Genomic DNA, 19,565 nt, shown 5'->3' on the forward strand with positions numbered 1-19,565 from the left:
ACTTGCACCCTTTAGGATTATTGTGAAAATCAGACAACGGTGTACTATGTGGAACCTGAAGTGTGAGGCCAGGCATTGGAAGGAGCTCAGCGAACATTAGAGCCTCCATCATGGCCTTGTAGGACACACAAGTGTGGCTGAACCTTCTGCTTTCTCTGCCCATCTATGCAAGTGGGTGAGGCATATTTGGTGCAAGGGTCAGAAAAGTCCCAGTGGATTTCAAAAGCAAAGGGCAATGATTCTGCATTACCTCAGGCTCAGCATAGTTCCATTTCTGTGCCTTTCTCTAGCCCCCTCTCCTACATGTGAGCAGGCAAACTTCTGTTTAACGTTCAGCAACCAGCTCAAAGAACAAAGAAGTGCTTCCTGAACGCCAACCAAAGGCCCCACTGAGCATTTCTCAGCACACCTCAAACGTTTGGTTCCGTGTTGCCTCTCCACTGAGGTTAGGATTGTGGTACTGTATATGTATTCATCTTTCTATCTTCAGCACACTATTTATCATACTACTCAATGAGTGATCGGTATAAATTTCCTCTCTCCTAATGACCAAAATTAGACAATTAAGCTCACAGTCTCATTTATACCCTGGCCCCAGTATCGCTGATATTCAGTCCCACCCTAATGATCTATGGCTTGACTTCCATCCTCATCTCTTCCTTTTGTGTCTGTCTGTCTGTTTGTGGCAGGGTCTCTCTATGCAGTTCAGGCTGGTCTTAAACTTACTTATACACAGCTCAGGCTGGTCCTGAACTCACAGTGATCCTCCCATCTCAGCTTCCAAGAGTACTGGATTACAGACATGTACCACCATGCCCAGTGTCTTCCTGTTTTGTTTTGTTTTGTTTTAAAGTTGGGAATTACTGGGTATGATGGTGCATGTCTGTGATCCCAGCATTCAGGAGGCTGAGGCAAGTAGATTGCTTGGGGACTTGAGTTTTGATTCTTCTGCCTAGGGATTATAGGCACGGGCCACTATCCCCAGCTTTATCCTTCCTTTCATGCTACAGAACCAGTAGCAGTTCCCACTACTGAACATGTAGAGTATGCTTAGGGCCTTATGGACACTACTCCATCTGACCAGGGAAACACACTGACACAGGGTGATACAGCCAGAAAGTGATAGAACTTTACAGTCAACACCAGCACCCTCCACCTGGCATTTATCATAGCTGGGCTATTTTTAAAATCATTACCTGTTCTGCAAAATTTAGTGCTTTTACAATTACCCCTCAAGTTGTTTTACAAAATCAGGCTTTGCTCATTAAATGTTTCAGGAGATGAGTCCTGCTATTCCAGTTAGGTGGTAGAGGGTAATATAAATGTTACATTGGAGAAACAGCACAGGAATTGGGATAGGAAGCTCTTAGTTTGGCTCTAGTTGGGCCATATAACCATAGGCAGGGCAGGTCACCTAACCCTGAGGCCTCTCTTTCCTAATGTTTAAATAGCATTTCTCTTAAAAGATAGGTGTGGCAGACTGAGGGTGTAACTCAGTGGTAGAGTACATGCTTAACATGCACAGGGCCCTAGGTTTGATTCCCATCCAAAAACAAAGGCATGGTGGTACATGTCTGTCACCCCAGGTACTCAGAAGGCTGAGGCAGGCAAGCTGAGGCAAGCTCAATGCCATGGTAGGTAACTTAGCAATACTTTATCTCAAAGCAAAGAGATAAAAAGGAGTAGAGATGCGGTTCAGGGCTCCCTAGTTTCAACACCTAGTACCACACAAAGAGAAAAGAGAAAAAAGAAAAGAAAAGGATAAAGATCCATCAACTGAGGAATGGATAAAAAAGATACGGTATTTTTATACAATGGAGCACTACTCAGCTAGGCTTTTGTAAGTAAATGGATGCTACTTTGAGAGCATACTCATAAGTGAAATAAATCAAACTCACATGTGTAAATAATTTATTGTCTCCTTGCTGTAAGAAACTGAAAGAGTAAATAAGTAAAAAATCTTCAATAAATATTGTGAAAGGGCAAGAAACTGTTCAAAGGAGAAAAATAACTCAGATAGGGAAAAGGAGAAAAGAACAAAGATATAAATTTGTATGTATACACTTAACATAGCTAAGTTGATTGTATTACTAATTCTGTTAGTTCTTAGAACAAAACAGTTAACATTCATAAGATTAGATCAATTTTGCACGTCTGTATCTGGTAACCTCAGTAACTCTTTTGAAGGTACCTAAGCAAAGTTAACAGTCTTTGTTAAATTCCTACCACCTTGTTTTGAAAGCCTATATTGTTATTGTTTGTTTTGTTATCATTGTTTATTTGTCTCTTGTTTCTTGTTTTTCTTGTATTTTTGTTTTGTTTTTCCCTCTTTAAAATAAAAAAAAAATAGATTAGATTTTCTGCTGAATAAAGGAACATGCCTGTAATCACAGCACTTAGGGAGGCTGAGGCAAGAGAACGAAAAGTTCAAGTTAGTGAGACTCTGTCTCCAAATAAAAAAATGAAAAAAGGGCTGTGAATGTAGCTCAGAGTAGAGCGCCCTTGGGCTTGATCCCCAGTACCACATGCACCAAAAAATCCCCAATATATGTAGGGAAGTGCTGTACCCACCCCAGGGAGTTACTCATTAAAAGGATCAATATATTTTATCCATAGTCACCTCTCCCATCACTGGACACATAAAAAGGCACCAAACTGTTTTACTGAGTGATGCTTCAGTTGCTGTAAAAACCAGTCAGTTTCTTCCTCTTGATTCTAGGGTTACCATTTATTGTGTTCCCAATGTGCTCAACTCTGAACTACCATCTTACATGGGTACTCTCCCAGCATCTTCCCCAGTCCTGCCAGCTAAACGTTACCCCGTGTTACAGATGATCAAATGAAGACTCTAAGGGTGATTTGCTCAAAGTCACAGTGCTACAGAGAGGTGGAACTGAGATTTGAGCTGAGGTCTGTCCAGCTGCAAGTCCATGTGCTTAACACTTGTGAGTGTGGTTCCAAAGGGAACGCTCTGGAACACTCCTCTGTGACCCAGAAGTTCTGTTTCAGGTACAAGCTTTTCTGGTCCTGAACAATGAGATCTTCAAGTACCTCCAGGACATCCTGCCACCCCTGAAGGCCTAACTCAAAGATCACTTCACAAAGCCTCTTCAACCTGCACCTCAAATCCCACCCACTTGCTACTGCTTGTCTGTTCTGTGTCCCTCTGTGTCCACAGACTGTAAGAGAAGCAGTTTTGGCTCTCTGTACAGCTAGGCACGGCAGGCTCAGTCAGGGAGGGGAGGTAGAGGGAGAACTTGCTCTTCTTCCCCCATCTAGCTATAACCCGTCTCAGGCTTTGCTTAGCTAGATAAGTGGGTCCCTCCCCATGCTGGCATCCTGCCTACCTGGTATAGAGTCCAGATTCCTGTGGGCCCTGGCCTAGGATCAAGGAGAGAGAACCTTGTTTGATGGCAAAGATGCTATAAAAAGCACTGCACCCGCATTCAGCATTGGCTTATGGACTACCAGCCCCAAGGGATTCAAAGAGTGAGAGCAGGAATCTCAAAGCTGGCTGCCTCAGAGGTCCTGAGCCTCATACTTGCTTTTGCTATAAGGACAAGTATGGCTAAGGCCCAAGAGTCTCCCCGACCCCTGATATCACCCTACCACATGCTGCCCTTCTTTAGGTTTAAAGGACCCACTAGAAAATTGAGATTTTTCCAATGCTTAGATATCAACATTTAGTCCAAGACCACAGCCCTTTCTCCTGTCCTACTACCTATAGCCTACTGTCTGGAGACTCCTGAATGAGTCAGCAGGAAAGAGCTGTTTCCACCGTAAGTACATATATAACTCAAGGCCAGTCCTCTCTGGGCCTCAATGGAAAATGATAAGCCTTGTTCAAAACATCTCCATTCTCCCTTTGGACCTAGGAACACAGGTTATGAGAGGGTTCCTTTTACCACTAACATTCTAGAATGAGAATATGCTACACTTTTCACTCGTAGAAGCAAGGTGAGAACAGAGAACAAGGTCCTTAGACCAAAATACAGCAGAGGCCAAAGTTCCTAGCATGGTGCCCTCGAAACCCACCCACCTTCTGAGCCTGTCCCTTGAGTTAGCTGTCTCCAAGGTGGCTGCTTCCCTTGCCAGGGCCTCAGAGTTGTGTTTGAGCCCTACCCACTTTAGCAAAATGGGCGGGAGACCTGAGTCACACCTGGGGTGTCAGCTAGGCTCACCATGGCAACATAACAGACCCAGGAGACAGAAGGAAACCGGTTGGGTCCCTTCCCTGCTGCACTGTGCAAAAAGAGCTTGCTTTGATTTTCCAATCCAGAAAACCTTTTGTCCACTTTAAGGAATTACAGCCAGGTATTCAGCTCAGGGGCTCAGCACCAGCCTGGCAAGCATAAGGTTCTGAGCTCGATTCCTGGTACAAAAAAAAAAGTCATTTGCCTTTCTCTTCCCTTAGGACCCAGCCCACTTTTTCCAATGGGGCTCATTCCTCTTGCCTCAGAGTTGTCCCACAGTTCTCCAGCTAAACCCCACTCATCCCAACGTCAAGCATCAATTTGTGCACAGAACCACTCTAAATCAGTTAGTCCTTAGGTAGAAGCATTGAAGAGCCTTTACAGTATGTGGTTACTATGGACCTTCCTTCACCCTCTGACAAAAGCCCAAGTATACAACTGTCTGCATATTATTTATTTTTATTTGTTTGTTTGAGATAAGGTCTCCCGACGTAGTTCAGACTGGCCTCAAACTCACAGCAATCTCTTGCCTCAGCCTCCCAAGTGCTGGGATTACACATATGCACCACCACCTCTGACCCTCTGCAGAATATTCTAGAGGGACCATGAAATTCACCATGGACTCACCCTTAGAAACTTACATACATAAGAACAGTGAACCTGAAGTCTGTTTTCCCACCTAGGCTAGAATCCCCTCGTAAGCCTTGCGGAATGATTCTCCTTCTCTTGCCCACCTCACTAGAGCACTTCTAGAAGTCTCCCTCTTTTCTCCTCTTCTCTGACCTTCCAGCATCCCCAAACAAACCACACAACTTCCGACTTGCTCTTTCTCCATTGGGTGTTATCTTTACTTCTCTTATGGGTCCATTTCTTCAAGCCTATAATGATCAACTGGAGCGTCAACCTATACTTGAGAAAGTTGTGCTTTGAAGCCAGGCTGCATGACAGCCTGCACTTCCCACCCCACCAATGAGGCTGTGGTGAACTCCCTTCAAGTGCCCCACAGCTCACCCAGGCCTCTACAGGGCAGGAGCTCCCCTAAATGCCCTGGCCTTCCTCCTGGAAAGCCCCTGGAGACCTTTCATAGAGAAATCAACAGTTAGGAAACTAAGACCTGACTGGCTAAAGTCTGTGTGCAGGAAAGAGGCACAGCTAGGACTGGAGTCCACATAATTTCCCACCGGTGCCTTCTCCCTGTGTGTTATCCTACTTCCCCTGTGAGCATATCTATTAAGAGTTCTTTATGTGGTGGCTTTATGAAAATTAAATCTGCCCTCAAGTGCACACATGCTCACACACTTATGCATTCAGGGAATTTCTAAAAAGATGCACAAAAAAGTTAATAGCAGCTGGGAGGCTGAGGCAAGAGGACTGCTTCAAGTTTGTGGCGCCTGTGAGAGAGGTAGCGGCAGAGAGAGAGAGAAAGAGAGAGAGAGAGACCCTGTCTCAAAAAACAAACAAAAAAAAAAAAAAAAGGAAAGAAAAAAAAAGCAGTGATGTGTGGGGTATGACGCAGTGACCAGGGAGGTGAGGATACATTTTTTTTCTTTCTCTTCTTTTTTTTTTGGTACTGGGGATCGAACTCACAACCATGTGCTTGCAAGGCAGGCGCTTATGCTGCTGAGCTAAGAAATCCCCAGCCCTACCATGAATACATTTTACATGTTTTATTTATTCATATAAAAATAAATCTACCATAAAAAGGAGTTTTTGGCCCCAGCCCACCCCCAACATACATAAAACAAAGAGAAGCCATAAGTAAACTTGTCTAGATATGACTATAAATTAACAAGATTGCCTTCTTACACAGTTTATGGTTACTGGTCTCATTAATTCACAGTCAGAGTGCAGTTTATGGCTCAGGAATATTCTACAGAAAACTTAATTCAATTAGTGCTCTTGGCAGCTCCCTGAGGAAGCTCTGGTATCTCACTTTTACTTACACAGATGGAGGGCAAACCCAACAGACCCAGAGAGACCCACCCAGCCCACAGAGGATGCTCCTGCAGACCATCATCAGAGCCAGGCTGAGGCAGGCGGCCACACAGCACCACTTAAACACAGGCTGAAGACTAAAGCACGGCTCCCTCATTGTCACTTTCAGTTAAATCCCCTGGCCTGGAATTCAGCCTGGTGCCCAGCAGTCTCTGGACTTTCTTTTCTCCCTCTTTTCTGTACAGGCAACCTGGTTTCTTCTCCAGTCTCTGCACAGACCCATCTCCCCTTGAAAGTCTGTCACACCATGTGCTCCATCATTCATTTGTTCCCCAAATATGTGCACAGTCCTTCCCCTGTGCAAAACACAGGAAAACTGAACACACCAAGACCCTGTCTTCAAGGGGCTTACATTTTCATGGGACTTGGGTACTAAGTATAGCCAGCCTATCACATTCCTTTCCTTCCTTCAAAACACCGCGCCCAGGTTCCATCTCCTCAGAGAGGCCTTCTCTAACCACACAGGCCTCAGGGACTGCCTGCTTCCTCTGAACTTTGCCTCTCTGCACATATCAAGTCTCATCTCGTCTGGTCCTGAGCAGACTGGAAGCTCCCACTGAGCAGGGTCTGGGTTTCACGCTTCTTCAGGCCACAAGTTAAATGCCTGTTGGCTGTTTGTAGTCACAGTACCTCTCCCACCCAAGCTCTGAATTATCTGCTTTCGGTCCCAGCTGGTCAGCACACAGATACAGCTTCACCTGGCACGCAGCAAATACCATGTAAGTGTTAGCTGTTTATTGTTTTGCTGAACTGTGGGCTCTGTCTCACACACAGCTATGATTTCACCTCCCTGCCTCTGGTGGCCTGGTCTCAAACAGGCTCGGGCCAGCCTGGAATTAGAGTTAAGTGTCCCCCAAATGTCTGTCCTGGGAAGGAGGCATAGAAACAGAACTTGTCATCCTGAACTTCAGTCACAGCTACTTAGGGACATATCTTTGCAGGAAAGAGCTTGCAGGGATATCTAGGGAACCCGCTAATTTGAATAAACACTACTACAACTCAGGGCACAGATCTAATAAACCCCAAAATGGGTCCAACACACTGGATGAGCATTAGGGGAAAGAAAATGAAATCAGAATGATCCCAGGGGAGGGGGGCAGCTAATCCAGACCTAACCTAAGACTTAGTTCAGTTAAAATTAGATTAGCCCATAAGATTAAAAATACCCACATATAATCACGGGCTGCCTTAAAGTATCAGTTGATGTTTATTGGCATCTAAAGAGATGGTTTGACCCAGTGTGGTGTATGCAGACAACCTTGGGGAGACACGTCTGACTCAGACATTTGCAGGGGGAGTGAGCACTGTGAGGAGGCCCACACAGGCGATGGATGACTCAGGAATAACCCAGGTCCTGGCTTTGCCGAGCGAGCCTTCGCTTTCGCCTGCCTCTGATGGAAAGGGGGCAGGTGGGAGGCTGACAGGAGGAGGAGAAGAGGAGGCAGGCCCGCCTCGGGCGCTCAGGCTGCTACTCTCAGAAGGAGCCTAGGGCCCCTTTGCTTCAGGTTCCTGTCATTCCTGTGTTGGTGAACACCACCACCTCCAAGGTGAAATTTGGAGTGGGTCACAGTTTATTCCCCAGATCCAAGAAGTCATTCACACAAAACAGCCAAACCCTTAAATTTTCCCAGTTATGGGAAAAATTAAATTTCTGAACTAAAAGGGCTCTTGAAGTCAGCATGATGATGAAAAGAACACAGGCCCTGAAGATCCTGGCTTAAATGCTACCATTTTCTAGCCTTTGAAGTAGGAACTTAAGTAGCAATTAATGTAATTTACAAATTTAAAAAAAAACCATATTACAAATTAGGTAATAGGCATGGTGACACATGCCTATAATAAAAACACTTTGGGAGGCTGAGGCAGAAAAAATACAAGTTTGAGCCCAACTTGGGCAACCTAGTAAGAATGCCTCAAAATAAAAAAATATATATCACTAAGTGAAAAGGCCCTAAGTTCAATGCCCAGTGACACCACCAAAACAAAACAAAACAAATAACTTGGAATTGAGCCAGCCAAGGTCTACATCACTGGCTTCTTCAGCCCTTCCTTCTCTGAGGAACTAGTGTCCCTCCTGACCAACATTCAAGTTTCCAATATAACATGTCTCAAAGCCATTCAGATCGCAGGTTGTCCTTGGTCCTTATATTAACCCAGCAAGTTGGTCAGACAGGAAAGAGGATGGGGCTTTGAGTTATAAGTCCAAGGATGGTATCTTTTGTCACTTTCATGTTACGTGATCTCAGATGTAAAAAAAAGGTTAAATCCTATATATGCAAGTGCCTTGGAAACAAATCACACAGCATTAATGAGAATTAATGTCTACTGTCTTGTAAGGCTAAGAAAGTTGTGCCACCTGCGCCCAACACAAAGGTTGTCTCTCAAGAGACCATGCTGGGCACTGCAGATAACTAAGAGCAGCCCAGGACTCAGGGGTAGGAAGTCACACTCACAAAGCTGGCCATAGCCTGCAGGCTACAGGAAACCCCCTTTGACAGTCCACCTCCTGTCCAAGGAGGAAAGACACAAGCTTCAGTCCTACAGCTAAGAGGGTATCAATAGAGAGGTCACAAGCAGGGTTACCACCACAGTACAGGAACAGGCCCAGGCTGACCGCAGGATTTGTGTAGACCCACGCAGATTCTGTGACAAAGGACAGATCCAAAGCCAGGCACAAAACACCTACAGCTTTCTCAGGAAGAGTGAGTTTCCACTCTGCCCCCACCACCACCCAGAAGGAGTCCACATCCTTGAATGCATGTGAAGTGAGCGAGAACCACTCCTTAATGGCTGTGTGTGTCTACTCAGAGGCAGGTGTGCAGCTGCACTGCCCTAGGAGGCTCTGCCAAGTCATGAACAGAAAAATAGATAGCAATTCAGCATCACTGAAGAGAACCCTGAGCTGTTTCCTCATCTACACAACAGAAAGAGCTTTCATCACATGATTTTACTAGGAATTAAATGCGATTACTTTAATAAAGTGCCTGACACTATTCTGCAGATACCCAATAAATGTTAATTATTATTAACACCCCCTCCAACAGAGCAGATGTCACAGGGCAGGGCAGGCCTAGTGCCAAGCTGTGGATACACAATAAGGGAGAAGCGTTCAGAGGAGAAAGGGGAAGCAACTCTTATGGCCTGGAGTGGGTTAGGAGGACTCCCCAAAAGGGGAATGCTGCAGTTTGGATCCTGAATGTCTTCCAAAGGCCCATGTGTTCAAGGCTTGGTCCCCAGAGCAGTGCTATTACTGCAGCAGTAGGCTGTGGAAGCTTCAGGAGATGGGTTCTAGTGGGAGGTCTTTAGGTCATTCAAGGGTGTGTCCTGAAGGGGACTTGAGGACCTCAGCCCTCTCCCAGTCACGAGGTAGGCAGTTTGCTCTACCACAACCCTGCCATGATATGCGGCCTCACCACAGGTCTTCGGCAATGGGGGTCACCCAATCATGGATTGGACCCTTTATAACTAGAAGCCAAAACAAACCTTATTATTTTTATAAGCTGATTGTCTCTAGGATTTTGCTGTTGTGACAGAAAGCTGACTAACAGGGAGGAATGTGAAAGATCCTAAAAGCCACTACAGTGAATTAGGCATCCCCAAATCAATCTCTACCTCCAAGAGTATCTTAACCTCACTGATGAGGCAAGTCAGGTACAGAGAAAAAGAAGTGCATGAACCCAGAGCCACACAGGTACTGAGAAGCAGTGTCAGGGGCAGTTCCCAGGGTTTATGACCACATCTTTATACCTGAGCTGGTTGGAAATGAGAAGAAAAGAGTCTCACAGGTGTTTAGCTAAATGAAGCGCAGGCCATCTGACCAAGTTAGGCCCTTCAAATGCCCTGGCACTCCTGAGCCACATATCCTACCTGATGCCTTCTTCCTGGGCCCAGCAAACTCCCCTCACTGTCCTGCAGTCAATCAGCTGTTTTCCCCAAAAGAAAAAACCCACCTACTTCTTTTTAGAGAGATTCATCTGGGTTTCTCAAGATGGTTTCAAGGTGACCTTTAAGCTGTTTCTTCCTCTCTCCTTTTGAAAAAAATAGGAGAAGCCATTTGTACTGGAAACCAATTGCTGGATCCAATATCCAACCATGTGAAACAGCAGTAATGACCCTATTTCTCCTACTCATAGACTTGTTCTAAAGAGGAAATGGCAGTGCATACCTGGCAAAGACCAAAACCAAAAAGCTTTAAGATGTAAAAGGACAAAAGAAGTCTTTTTTGTCCCTCATCAGGACACAAGATGAATACCTGCTCTGTGGGCTCCTGAGCCTCTGCCAGGAGTTTTAGGTCAGGAATATGGGCAGACAACAGAGGGGGGCTGCCAGCAGTGAGCTGGGTTACCATGAAGTTCACCCTGGAGCAAGCACTGCCCTGGGAGTCAGATGAACTGGGACAAAGCAGAATTCATACAGAAGCCAAACCACAGTGTACAAGAGGGTGGGGGGTGAGGGTGGATAGCCCAACCCTTACGGTTCAAGTATACCTCTCAGTTCTCCCAATAGTCTAATCCTCTTCTAGCTCTTTCTACCAAGGAAAGTCAAAAGTCCCTGATGGGACAGGCAGAGAAAAAAGGCACAGAGAGAAAATGATTTGCCTGTTGTCGCCAGTCCCAGTTAAAAGAGAACCCAGAGGCATCTATTGCTCTAGAATATCAGTTCTAACTGTGCCCTTCCCGCTGCAGTCTCTGCAAGGATCCTAGAAACTCTGCTCCAGGATCAGAGTAGAAAGGAGGATTGCACACAGCACTTTCCGTTCTTTCAAGGAGGGGCAAGCTTGCAAGGGAGGCAGCTGCCACAGCTGACAAAATGAGGGCTCCAACGTTAACTCCTACCCACGCTGGGGTGTCAAGAGAAAAAGCAAGACCCTAAAATAAACTCCCAGGCACTTGGGTATCTGACAGTGCAGAGAGAGCATGGTCACAACGCCATCTCCCCCAAGGCAGTTGGTACTATCTCCCCTCCCATAAGACCAGCCTGACCAGCGATGGAAGGCAGCTCAAGAGAAAGAATAAAGTCAGTCAGACAGGCACCAAAGCCTGAAACCTTACGGAAGAACATCCAATTGAAATCAAGAGTTGAGATATCTGTGATCTTCTAGCCTTAGAGGAAGGCTGTAGGAGGCAAGGAGGCAATTAACCGCCTTAGGTGGTAAAAATACGAATATGGTAGCTGCAGCTCACTGTATGTACAAAGTCAGCTTTGCGTGTACTAATTGATATCATTATATCAGTGCACTACAGATAAATTATATTATTGCCCTTTTGGGGGGTATGGTGGGTATTTGTTTGGGTTTGGGTCTTTTGAAAGTGCTGGGAATGGAACCCAGGGCCTTGCACATGTTAGGTAACTGTTCGACACTGAGTACAACCCTAGTTCTTATTTCCCAGTTTATGCCTGAGGAAACTGAGACTAAGGGACCAACCACTACGTGGCAGAGTGGTTGCTCAATTCTACATTTCAACCTCAATTCTAATCTCAATTCTACACTGCCAAGGTAGAGGGATGAGCTTTCTCCACTTTTTTGCCATTTGAACAGAAATCCCTTTTTCCCCCCTGTGGTACTAAGAGATTGAACCTGTGACCTCCCACAAGTTGGGCAGGTACTTCCCCAGTCCTATTTATTTTATTTTGAGACAGTTTCACTAAATTGCCCGGTCTAGCCTTACCCTTACAGTCTTCCTACTCCAGGGTCCCAAATAGCTTGGATTACAGGGGTACGTTTACACTTCAAGTTGAACAGGGACCCTCTATTCTCTTTCTCAGGGTGGCCTGATGCTAGGGCTCTTTGTTTTCCAAGTCAGAAAAATAATTTTCTAGTTGTGTATGATGGTGCATATCTGTAATCTCAGCATTCTGGGAGGCTGAGGCAGGAGGATCAGAAGTTCAAGTCCAGTCTGGGCAATTTAGCAATTGAGACCCTATCTCAAAAAAAAAAAAAAGTAAAGGACTAGGGCTTACTGTGAAAAGCCTGGGTTCAAACCCTAGCCAATAAATAAATACATAAATCAACCAACCAGCAATTTAAAAAAAATGCCGTTCCAAGCCAAAGACACACTTTTTGGAACTGCAAAGAACATCATAGCAAGCCTCTTCACTTTACAATGGAAACACTGCAGCCCAAGGCTGGGTGACTTGCCTAGGTTTCTAGAGTCAGTGGAACAGCAGAAATGGCAGACCTGCAAAGGCCACAAAGATCAACTGTGGGGTAGGGAGGCATGATTGCTCAAGGTCATAGAAGGAGGGACAAAAAGCCAGGTTTCTTGATTTTTAGACTGAAATTTTGCCACAGGACCATCTCTGCTTTCCAGCTGCCTGGGGTCGAAGACCCAGCACTCTGATAGTGACAAAGCACAGCCTGATCCCATTTGGGCTAGAGACCTCAGTCAGGCCTGCATGGAGAAACTCATCCTCCCAGCAGGCACTAAAACCCTCTGTGTATACCAGCCCCGACCCCTAGTACAAGGCCAGGTACAGGTAGAAGATGAGGGGGTTGTTGTGGGAAGAAGGCAATTGGCCAGAAGCAATTGGTCTCTTGCTGGTCTCATACAGGCAAAATGACATATCACAGTCACTTCAGATTCTTACAACAAACTGAGATATAATATTTCATGACTGAACCGACAGTCAATTAGCAGGTAAGATTCTTGCCATGTCACAAAAAAAGGGAGATCTGCAGAAAAGGCCTCGGTTGTTCAAGGTCATATATGTATGCCGAAATCAGGACACACTGTTCCCCTTGCCCAGGCCTTGATATTTTTCCCAGTAAGCTGGCTACCATTGGGGTATAGGTGTTGACAGCCCAGCTTCCACAACCAGGCCCTGCCACTGTGACCGGCTCAGCACCAGAGCCCTGCACTAGGAAGCCAGCTCCTGGATCTAGCAAAACAGAGGCGCCACTTCATTCCTGCAGCATGTCCCACAGCCTGCCTCACACCAGTATGGCATTAGCACTCAGCTTCTGCATGTCCTTGGGAAAGCTGCAAGGCTTCTGGCCAACAGCCTCAAAATCCCCTAACCCAAATCTCCAAGCAAAGAGGGGAATACGGTCCCAGAACTCTGAGCCTTCCACAGCTAACTGAAGGCAGGCCAGAACAGCAAAGGCAGCTTGCAAAACTCCCCTGAATACCACTGCCAGGGGCTTCTGGGCAATGCAGGCTCAGCTGAGCTTCAATAATCACCTACCAGAACAGGGTGGTCAGGGTAGGCAGGGAGCCCAACCCTCTGGGAGAGAACTTTATTTCCTTCTCCCAAAAAGAACATTTTGAAGTCTCTTCAGAAAACCCCCAGCCCTTCTCCCTGTAGCTTTCCTACTTGAATGAGCAGTCAATGTCACTGGTCAGTCCAGACAGTGCCTTGAGACACAGATGGGTGCCAACTTGGGGTCAGACCTAGCTTTACTCTCCTTCACTTTACCACTTTCAAGACAATCTTCAGAAATTCCCATGAACTGTGTAAAGGATGACATTCCTCGGCTGGATACTGACTCAGGAGTTTCTAACCAGCCTGGGCAGACAGAACTGGCAGATAACATTGTGGGGATGAAACAAGGTGAGACTATGCGGACCCTTGGGTTCCACCACACTTGTAAATCTCCTGCATCCAGATACCTGCTATACCCAAGCTCCTCAGACAGACCAAACAGAAACACAACCGGAATACCTTCCCATGAATTAGGTAATAAAGGGCACTGGTTGCTGTTGACAGAGCAGAAAGTGCCACTTACTAGAAGATAGTCCTCTCTATCTTACACACAGCTGGGTGCCTGGCTCCCCTGTGGATCTGGCCCAGCCAGAGGAGACCTGCCAGGCCAGGAAACCTTGCTGTAGGTACACAGTATCAGAAGCATCCCATCCGAGTCCTGTCTCTCTTCCATCTATGCCAGCTTCAATCTTGGGATGCCTCAGACCACAAAGGAGACAGAGCTTGAGTTTGAGAAAGACCAAGATGGCAGGGTGGAAGCTGTCTACATGACAGGAGTAGTTTAGCCCCTGCATCTTGAGCAGCCTCAAATATTAGAGATGGGGCAGGAAGCTCACCAGTCTGGTGGTGGGACAGCAGCATCAAGCAAACCACACTTACCTATCTTCATGAGGCAGGCCAGCAGGATCCAGAGGGAGATCTCAAAGGGCGTGCGCACGTGTGGGTAGTCAATGCCCAGAACTGGAAAGGCCTTTCGATGCTTTGAGCCATGTTCCACGGAATGGTTCACAGGGTGGCTCACTGGGTGGTGTGGCGTCTCCGGTGGGGCAGTGGTGACATCCCCAATCGAGCGTTCCCGAGGTGGCTCAGACCCTGGGATGGTGCTGGCAGAGGGACTGAGGACCGGTAGCAGGCCCACCAAGGCGACCATCACCAGCAAGGAAGGGAAGCTCCGAGGCAGAGACAGCCCCCAGATGCCAGCCCACTGAAGCATCCTGATGCTCCCTCAGCCCAGCAGGCCTCAACCCTTAGTGAAGTGAGAGTAAGATCTGAGACATAGGTAGCAAGGGTCAGAGGGCAGGAGAAGAGACTAGAAGAGTCTCTAGGAAAAGTCCATGTTTTATAGTGGTACTTTCCTGCAGGTAGTCTTCTGGGAGTGGAGGGAAGCAGGGTTCACAATCTGAACTCCAAACTAGGGAAGTGGAAAAATGACCCAAAATGGACCACGAATAAGACCAAAGGGTCTGGAACTTCAGATCTGGGAGAAGAGAATAGGAGAGGCAGTATCTAGAGACAGAGGAAGGGTCAGGATAGGTGGGACCCAAAACAAGGAAAAGAAAGAGAAAAGGATGGGAACTTTGACTGAGGAAAGTGACCGGGGCGCTGGGACTCAGCAAAGGGAAAGTGGAGTGAGCCTGCGCTAAAGGAAGGGGAACGGAGAGGCTGAGACCCGGTGCAGGAAAGGAGGGAGGGATCTGGATGCCTAGCCTGGAAGGAAGGAGTGAAGCGGCCAAGCGGCCGGGAGCTTCCACACCCAGAGGAGGGCCGGGGTCCAGGTGCGCCGGGCTGAGAATCCGGGGAAATGGAGAGTGGAGGGAGGCGGAAGGCAGAGGCAGATGGCCTGGCGGGAAGGCGCTTCGGCGCGGGCTGGGGGCGGCTCGCGGCAGGCCCGCAGCAACACTCCCCTCCTGGTGACCCCAGCAAGGCGCCGCGCTCCGCCCGGCCCAGCTGAAGTTCCTTTACGACCCGCTCCACCTCCACAACCTGCCCTTAAGCGGGCGGCAGCGGACTGATTGCTAGTTGAAACCAGCACTGCCACTTATAGGCACCAGCGAGCAGCCGGCGCAGCGAGCTAGAGGGACCTGTCAGCGCCGGAGGAGCACAGCGGCCCCTGCAGCCCGGGAGAGAAAGCCTCGCGAAGAAAAAGAAGTTGAGTCAGGGATGGCAAAGGAAAAAAAAAAAAAAAACAATAACAAAAACAAAAAACAGCCTTCAACCTACGGAGTCTAACACAAGAAAAAGACTTTACAAACTGTTTTGACATCTGCATTTGCAGTCTCATAAAGTTTTCCCAATAATTCCATGGAGAATATATTATGTATATTCTTCATGTATCATGCTATCTTAAGCAAGTTAAAGTTAGCCTCTCTGTTTCACAGCTTTCTTTCTTCCTTTTTTCAAAATAAAGATATCAACAGAACTTGCAACTGTTAACATGCATTTTGCCTGTCTTAACCAATCAGGATTATGTGTTAGGAGTTTGACTTTCAAAAAAGTATTTTCCATTTCACAAAGTTTGTAAGAAATGCTAAAGAACTACATATCAAGACCCTGTCTCAAAACAAAACAAAGAGGAACAGCATTTTAGTCAAGGATCAGAATAATGACAATAAATCCCCACAGTTGTTCGGCCCTGGATAGTTCACAGCCATTTCTCTAAGGTTTATCAGTGATCCTTCAAGTCCTGCTGCATAGCAAGGACTCAATATGTAGTCGCAAGTATTTTTACTCTTTTCTTTTTTTCTGGTCTTTTGAGTAGGGTCTTGCTTTGTAATTCAGACTGGCGTTGAACTCACTATGTAGCCTAGGTTGGCCTTGAATTTACAGAAACCCTCCTGCCTCAGCCTTCTGAGTGCTGGACTTACAGATGTCTTCTGTCACATTTGGCTCTTATTCTCTTTTTACAGATGAAAAAACTGAGGCTCAGGTATATTAAGCCATTTGCCAAATATCACACAGCTATTATAAAATAGATTCAGGACTCAAATCAAGCTCCTAACTTCTGAGTCCAGGGTTTGTTTGTTTGTTTGTTTGTTTGTTTCAAAACATTGCAGGTTCCGTGTAGAATAAATGGAAAAGGGAAAGGAATTGCTCTAGGGACCCACCCCTCTCTGAGTATTCTTCTCCCTGGTCCTGAAAGAGTCCTTGTATGCCAGTCTGGGAGGTGGTAGATCCCACATGGACCAGGAAATATCTTTGAGCTCCTACAAAGCCTGAAGAAGGTTATAAAAACATGACAATACATGGTATTTGTCATTAATTGCTTCTAAGAGATGTGACAAGGATCATATGATGAGTATCAAACAAGTCATTTGAGTTGGAAAGGGTACCAAGTCACAAGGGAATTGGCACTGACAAGTTCTAGCTTGCACATTGCTTGCCAAGCAAAAGAGGACTAGGACAAAATTTTTGTTCAAAATGTGCCAGTCAGGCATATTAACATACCCCCATAATCCCAGCTCTCACGATGCTGAGGCAGGAAAATCGTTGCATGTCACTCAGGGACAACAATAGTATATACATTCCACAGTCAGGGCCCACCTGGGCTACATAGTGAGTTCAAGGCCAGTTTAATTTATAGACTGAGACTCTGTCTCCAAAAAACAAAAACAAAACACAACAGAAGTGCCAAATTTGACAGGTTTCAGCCTACCATAGTGGCACATACCAGTAACCTCAACATTTGGGAGGCTGAGGCAGGAGGATTGCTATGAGGTGAAAGCCAGTCTGGGCTACATAGTGACTTCAAGGCCAGCCTGGAACACATAGCAAAAACCTGTCAAAACAAAACAAAACAAAAATCTCAAACAAATTTGGTGAGTTTCAAAACAGCTGAGTATCAAGGTATGATTGTATTGGGAAACAATCCTGGAGAGAAACCATCTAAGACAGCCTATGGCTAAGACCTAGCTCCAGAAAGGTAGCAGGGTGGCCTACGGGGACAACCACAGTATCTAGGTGCAAGTCCCAGTACCACTCACTATACAAATTCAAGTAAAGCAATCTCCCTTCCACAACAGAGAGCAGCAATGATGCCAAGCCCATAGTACAGAATGAAAGTGTCAGCCAATGCATACGAAGCCCTTGGATGCACACTCAGCAAGTACTGTGTGTCTCTAGCATCATTACTCTGACCTGTGTACTGAGGGCCTCCAATGTAAACTTGAGGTAAGGACCAGGTGACGCTATATATAGATTTGGGCACAGAGGCAATGGGCTGGCCAGAAGACTCACATCTCTGAGACTGGTCCCACCACCAGACTGTACTAGCTGTAGTGTGCTAAGAGTTTAATATGTCTTAAAAAATTGTATTGCTGTTCCTTGTGTGAGTTGAAAGCATTATCTTGTCAAAGGTAGTAAGTTAAAATAGCCTACAGACTGGGAGTGCTCACCTAGCATGCATGAGGCCCTGGGTTTGATCTTTGGCATAATAAAATAAAATAAGCTGAAATGTTTGTAACCTTTTCACTGAAAGAGTGAGGCAGAAAAATTGCAAGGTGAAGCCTTGTCTGGGCAACAATTAATGACTCAGGGAGTCCCTGTTTCAAAATAAGAAAAAATAAATAAATTAAAAAGATTGGGATGGGGCTGGGGATTTAGCTCAGCGGCATAAGCACCTGCCTTGCAAGCAGGCAGTTGTGAGTTCGATACCCGGTACCAGAAAAAAGAAAATAAAAAGACAAATGAAAGATTGGGAATGTAGCTCATTGCAGAGACCCTGGGTTCAATCCTCATGATTTGCGTGTGGATACCCCTAAAGCTTCATGCAATCATGGGGAGAAGCTTCTAGAATTTGTGATTAACTCACAGGCCATTGCTGAGATTACGGATGTGGCCTACATACAATAAGAGGGTAAGAAAGAGTGTTGCTTTTGCTGTTTTTCTGCCACCATGAACTGTTGCCCTCTCCCCTGAGTCACCTTGCCTTGGACCCAGCCAATTATGAACTGAAACCTCCACAAACTGTGAGCTAAATGAACCTTTCTTCTTTAATTTTGGGCATAAGGTATTTTGTGCCAACAATGAGAAAATTTAACCAAGACAAATCACCATTACTGAAAAAAAAAAAAAAAAGAAACCTTTTGGAGCAAGTTGGTCTTGACTCAGAAAAGTATGTCTCCAACGCTTTCACCTCCCCAGAATCCTTTCACAAGAAGTGCTGGAAATTAGCTGGGTATGGTAGCACATATAACTGTTAGTCCTGGCATTTTGGGAACCTGAGGCATGAGGATCACCACAAATTTGAGGCCAACCTGGGTTACATAGTGAATTTAAGCCTAGCCTAAACTGTAAAGTAGGACCCTGTCTCAAAAAACCAAGACAAACAAACACAAAACAAAACAATCAAGTCCAAGTGGGCAACTTAGTGAGACCTTGTCTTTTTTTTTAAACAAGGTCTCACTCTGCAGTTCAAAATGGCCTTGAATTCCCTGTATATCCTCAAATTTGCAGTGATCCTCAGCCTCCCTAGTGCTGGGATTATGGGCATACACCATCATGCTTAGTTGGCTCCAAATCTGTTTCTTTTCTAATAACTGGTAAGAAAATTTTAAATCACATCAAAAAACGGGCAACCAAAATGAATAGACATTTCCAAAAGAAATACAGAAATCAATAAATACATTTTTAAAATGTTCAACATTTTTACTAGAGAAAAGTAAGAAAAGCTACTAGAGAAAAGTAAGTTGAAACAACACTAAGATGCTATATTATTTCAGAAAGAGTGGCTGTCATAAAAAAAATTAAGTAATAACGAGGACTCTAGCAAGGCTATAGAAAAGAAGAACCCTTCCACATTTTTGGTGGGAATGTAAACTAGTACAACCATTATGAATATCAGTATATAGATTCCACAAAAAGCTAAATACAGCCAGACGTGGTATCACAGGCCTATAATCTTAGTACCAGGAAGCTGAGGCAGGAAGATCTCCATGAGTTCAAGGCCAACCTAAGTTACATAGTGAGTTCAAGTCCAGCCTGAATGACATAGTGAGAGAGAAAAAAGAAAAACTAAACTATAGAAATTCCATATGACTGAGCTATTTCCCTTCTGGATATCTTCCTTAAAAAGTTAAAATCATCATATTACAGTGATACACATGTTTTTAGCAGCACAAATATTTTTTTCCAAACCCATTTTATTTCAAGGAGAAAAAGAAAAAGAAAGAAGAAAAA

At 45.5% G+C, this 19,565-nt stretch overlaps 1 protein-coding gene across 3 annotated transcripts in view; it reads right to left on the reverse strand.

The window, feature by feature from the left end:
* The window catches only part of Slc9a1 (solute carrier family 9 member A1), a 53,887-nt gene extending 38,452 nt beyond the window's left edge, over positions 1–15,435 (reverse strand). The window contains exon 1 of one of the 3 annotated variants that reach the window (XM_003471105.5): positions 14,271–15,435. In XM_003471105.5, coding sequence (XP_003471153.1) covers positions 14,271–14,604 — 334 coding nt within the window. In that variant the 5' untranslated portion in view covers positions 14,605–15,435. The remainder of the gene's footprint in view (positions 1–14,270) is intronic. The other 2 variants (XM_023565678.2, XM_063235851.1) reach the window with 2 other exon arrangements.
* Positions 15,436–19,565: the final 4,130 nt, after the last annotated feature.

Source organism: Cavia porcellus, unplaced genomic scaffold (genome assembly GCF_034190915.1).
Source record: "Cavia porcellus strain 051 isolate PalLab524CR breed Dunkin Hartley unplaced genomic scaffold, mCavPor4.1 scaffold_25, whole genome shotgun sequence".
NCBI lineage: Eukaryota > Metazoa > Chordata > Mammalia > Rodentia > Caviidae > Cavia > Cavia porcellus.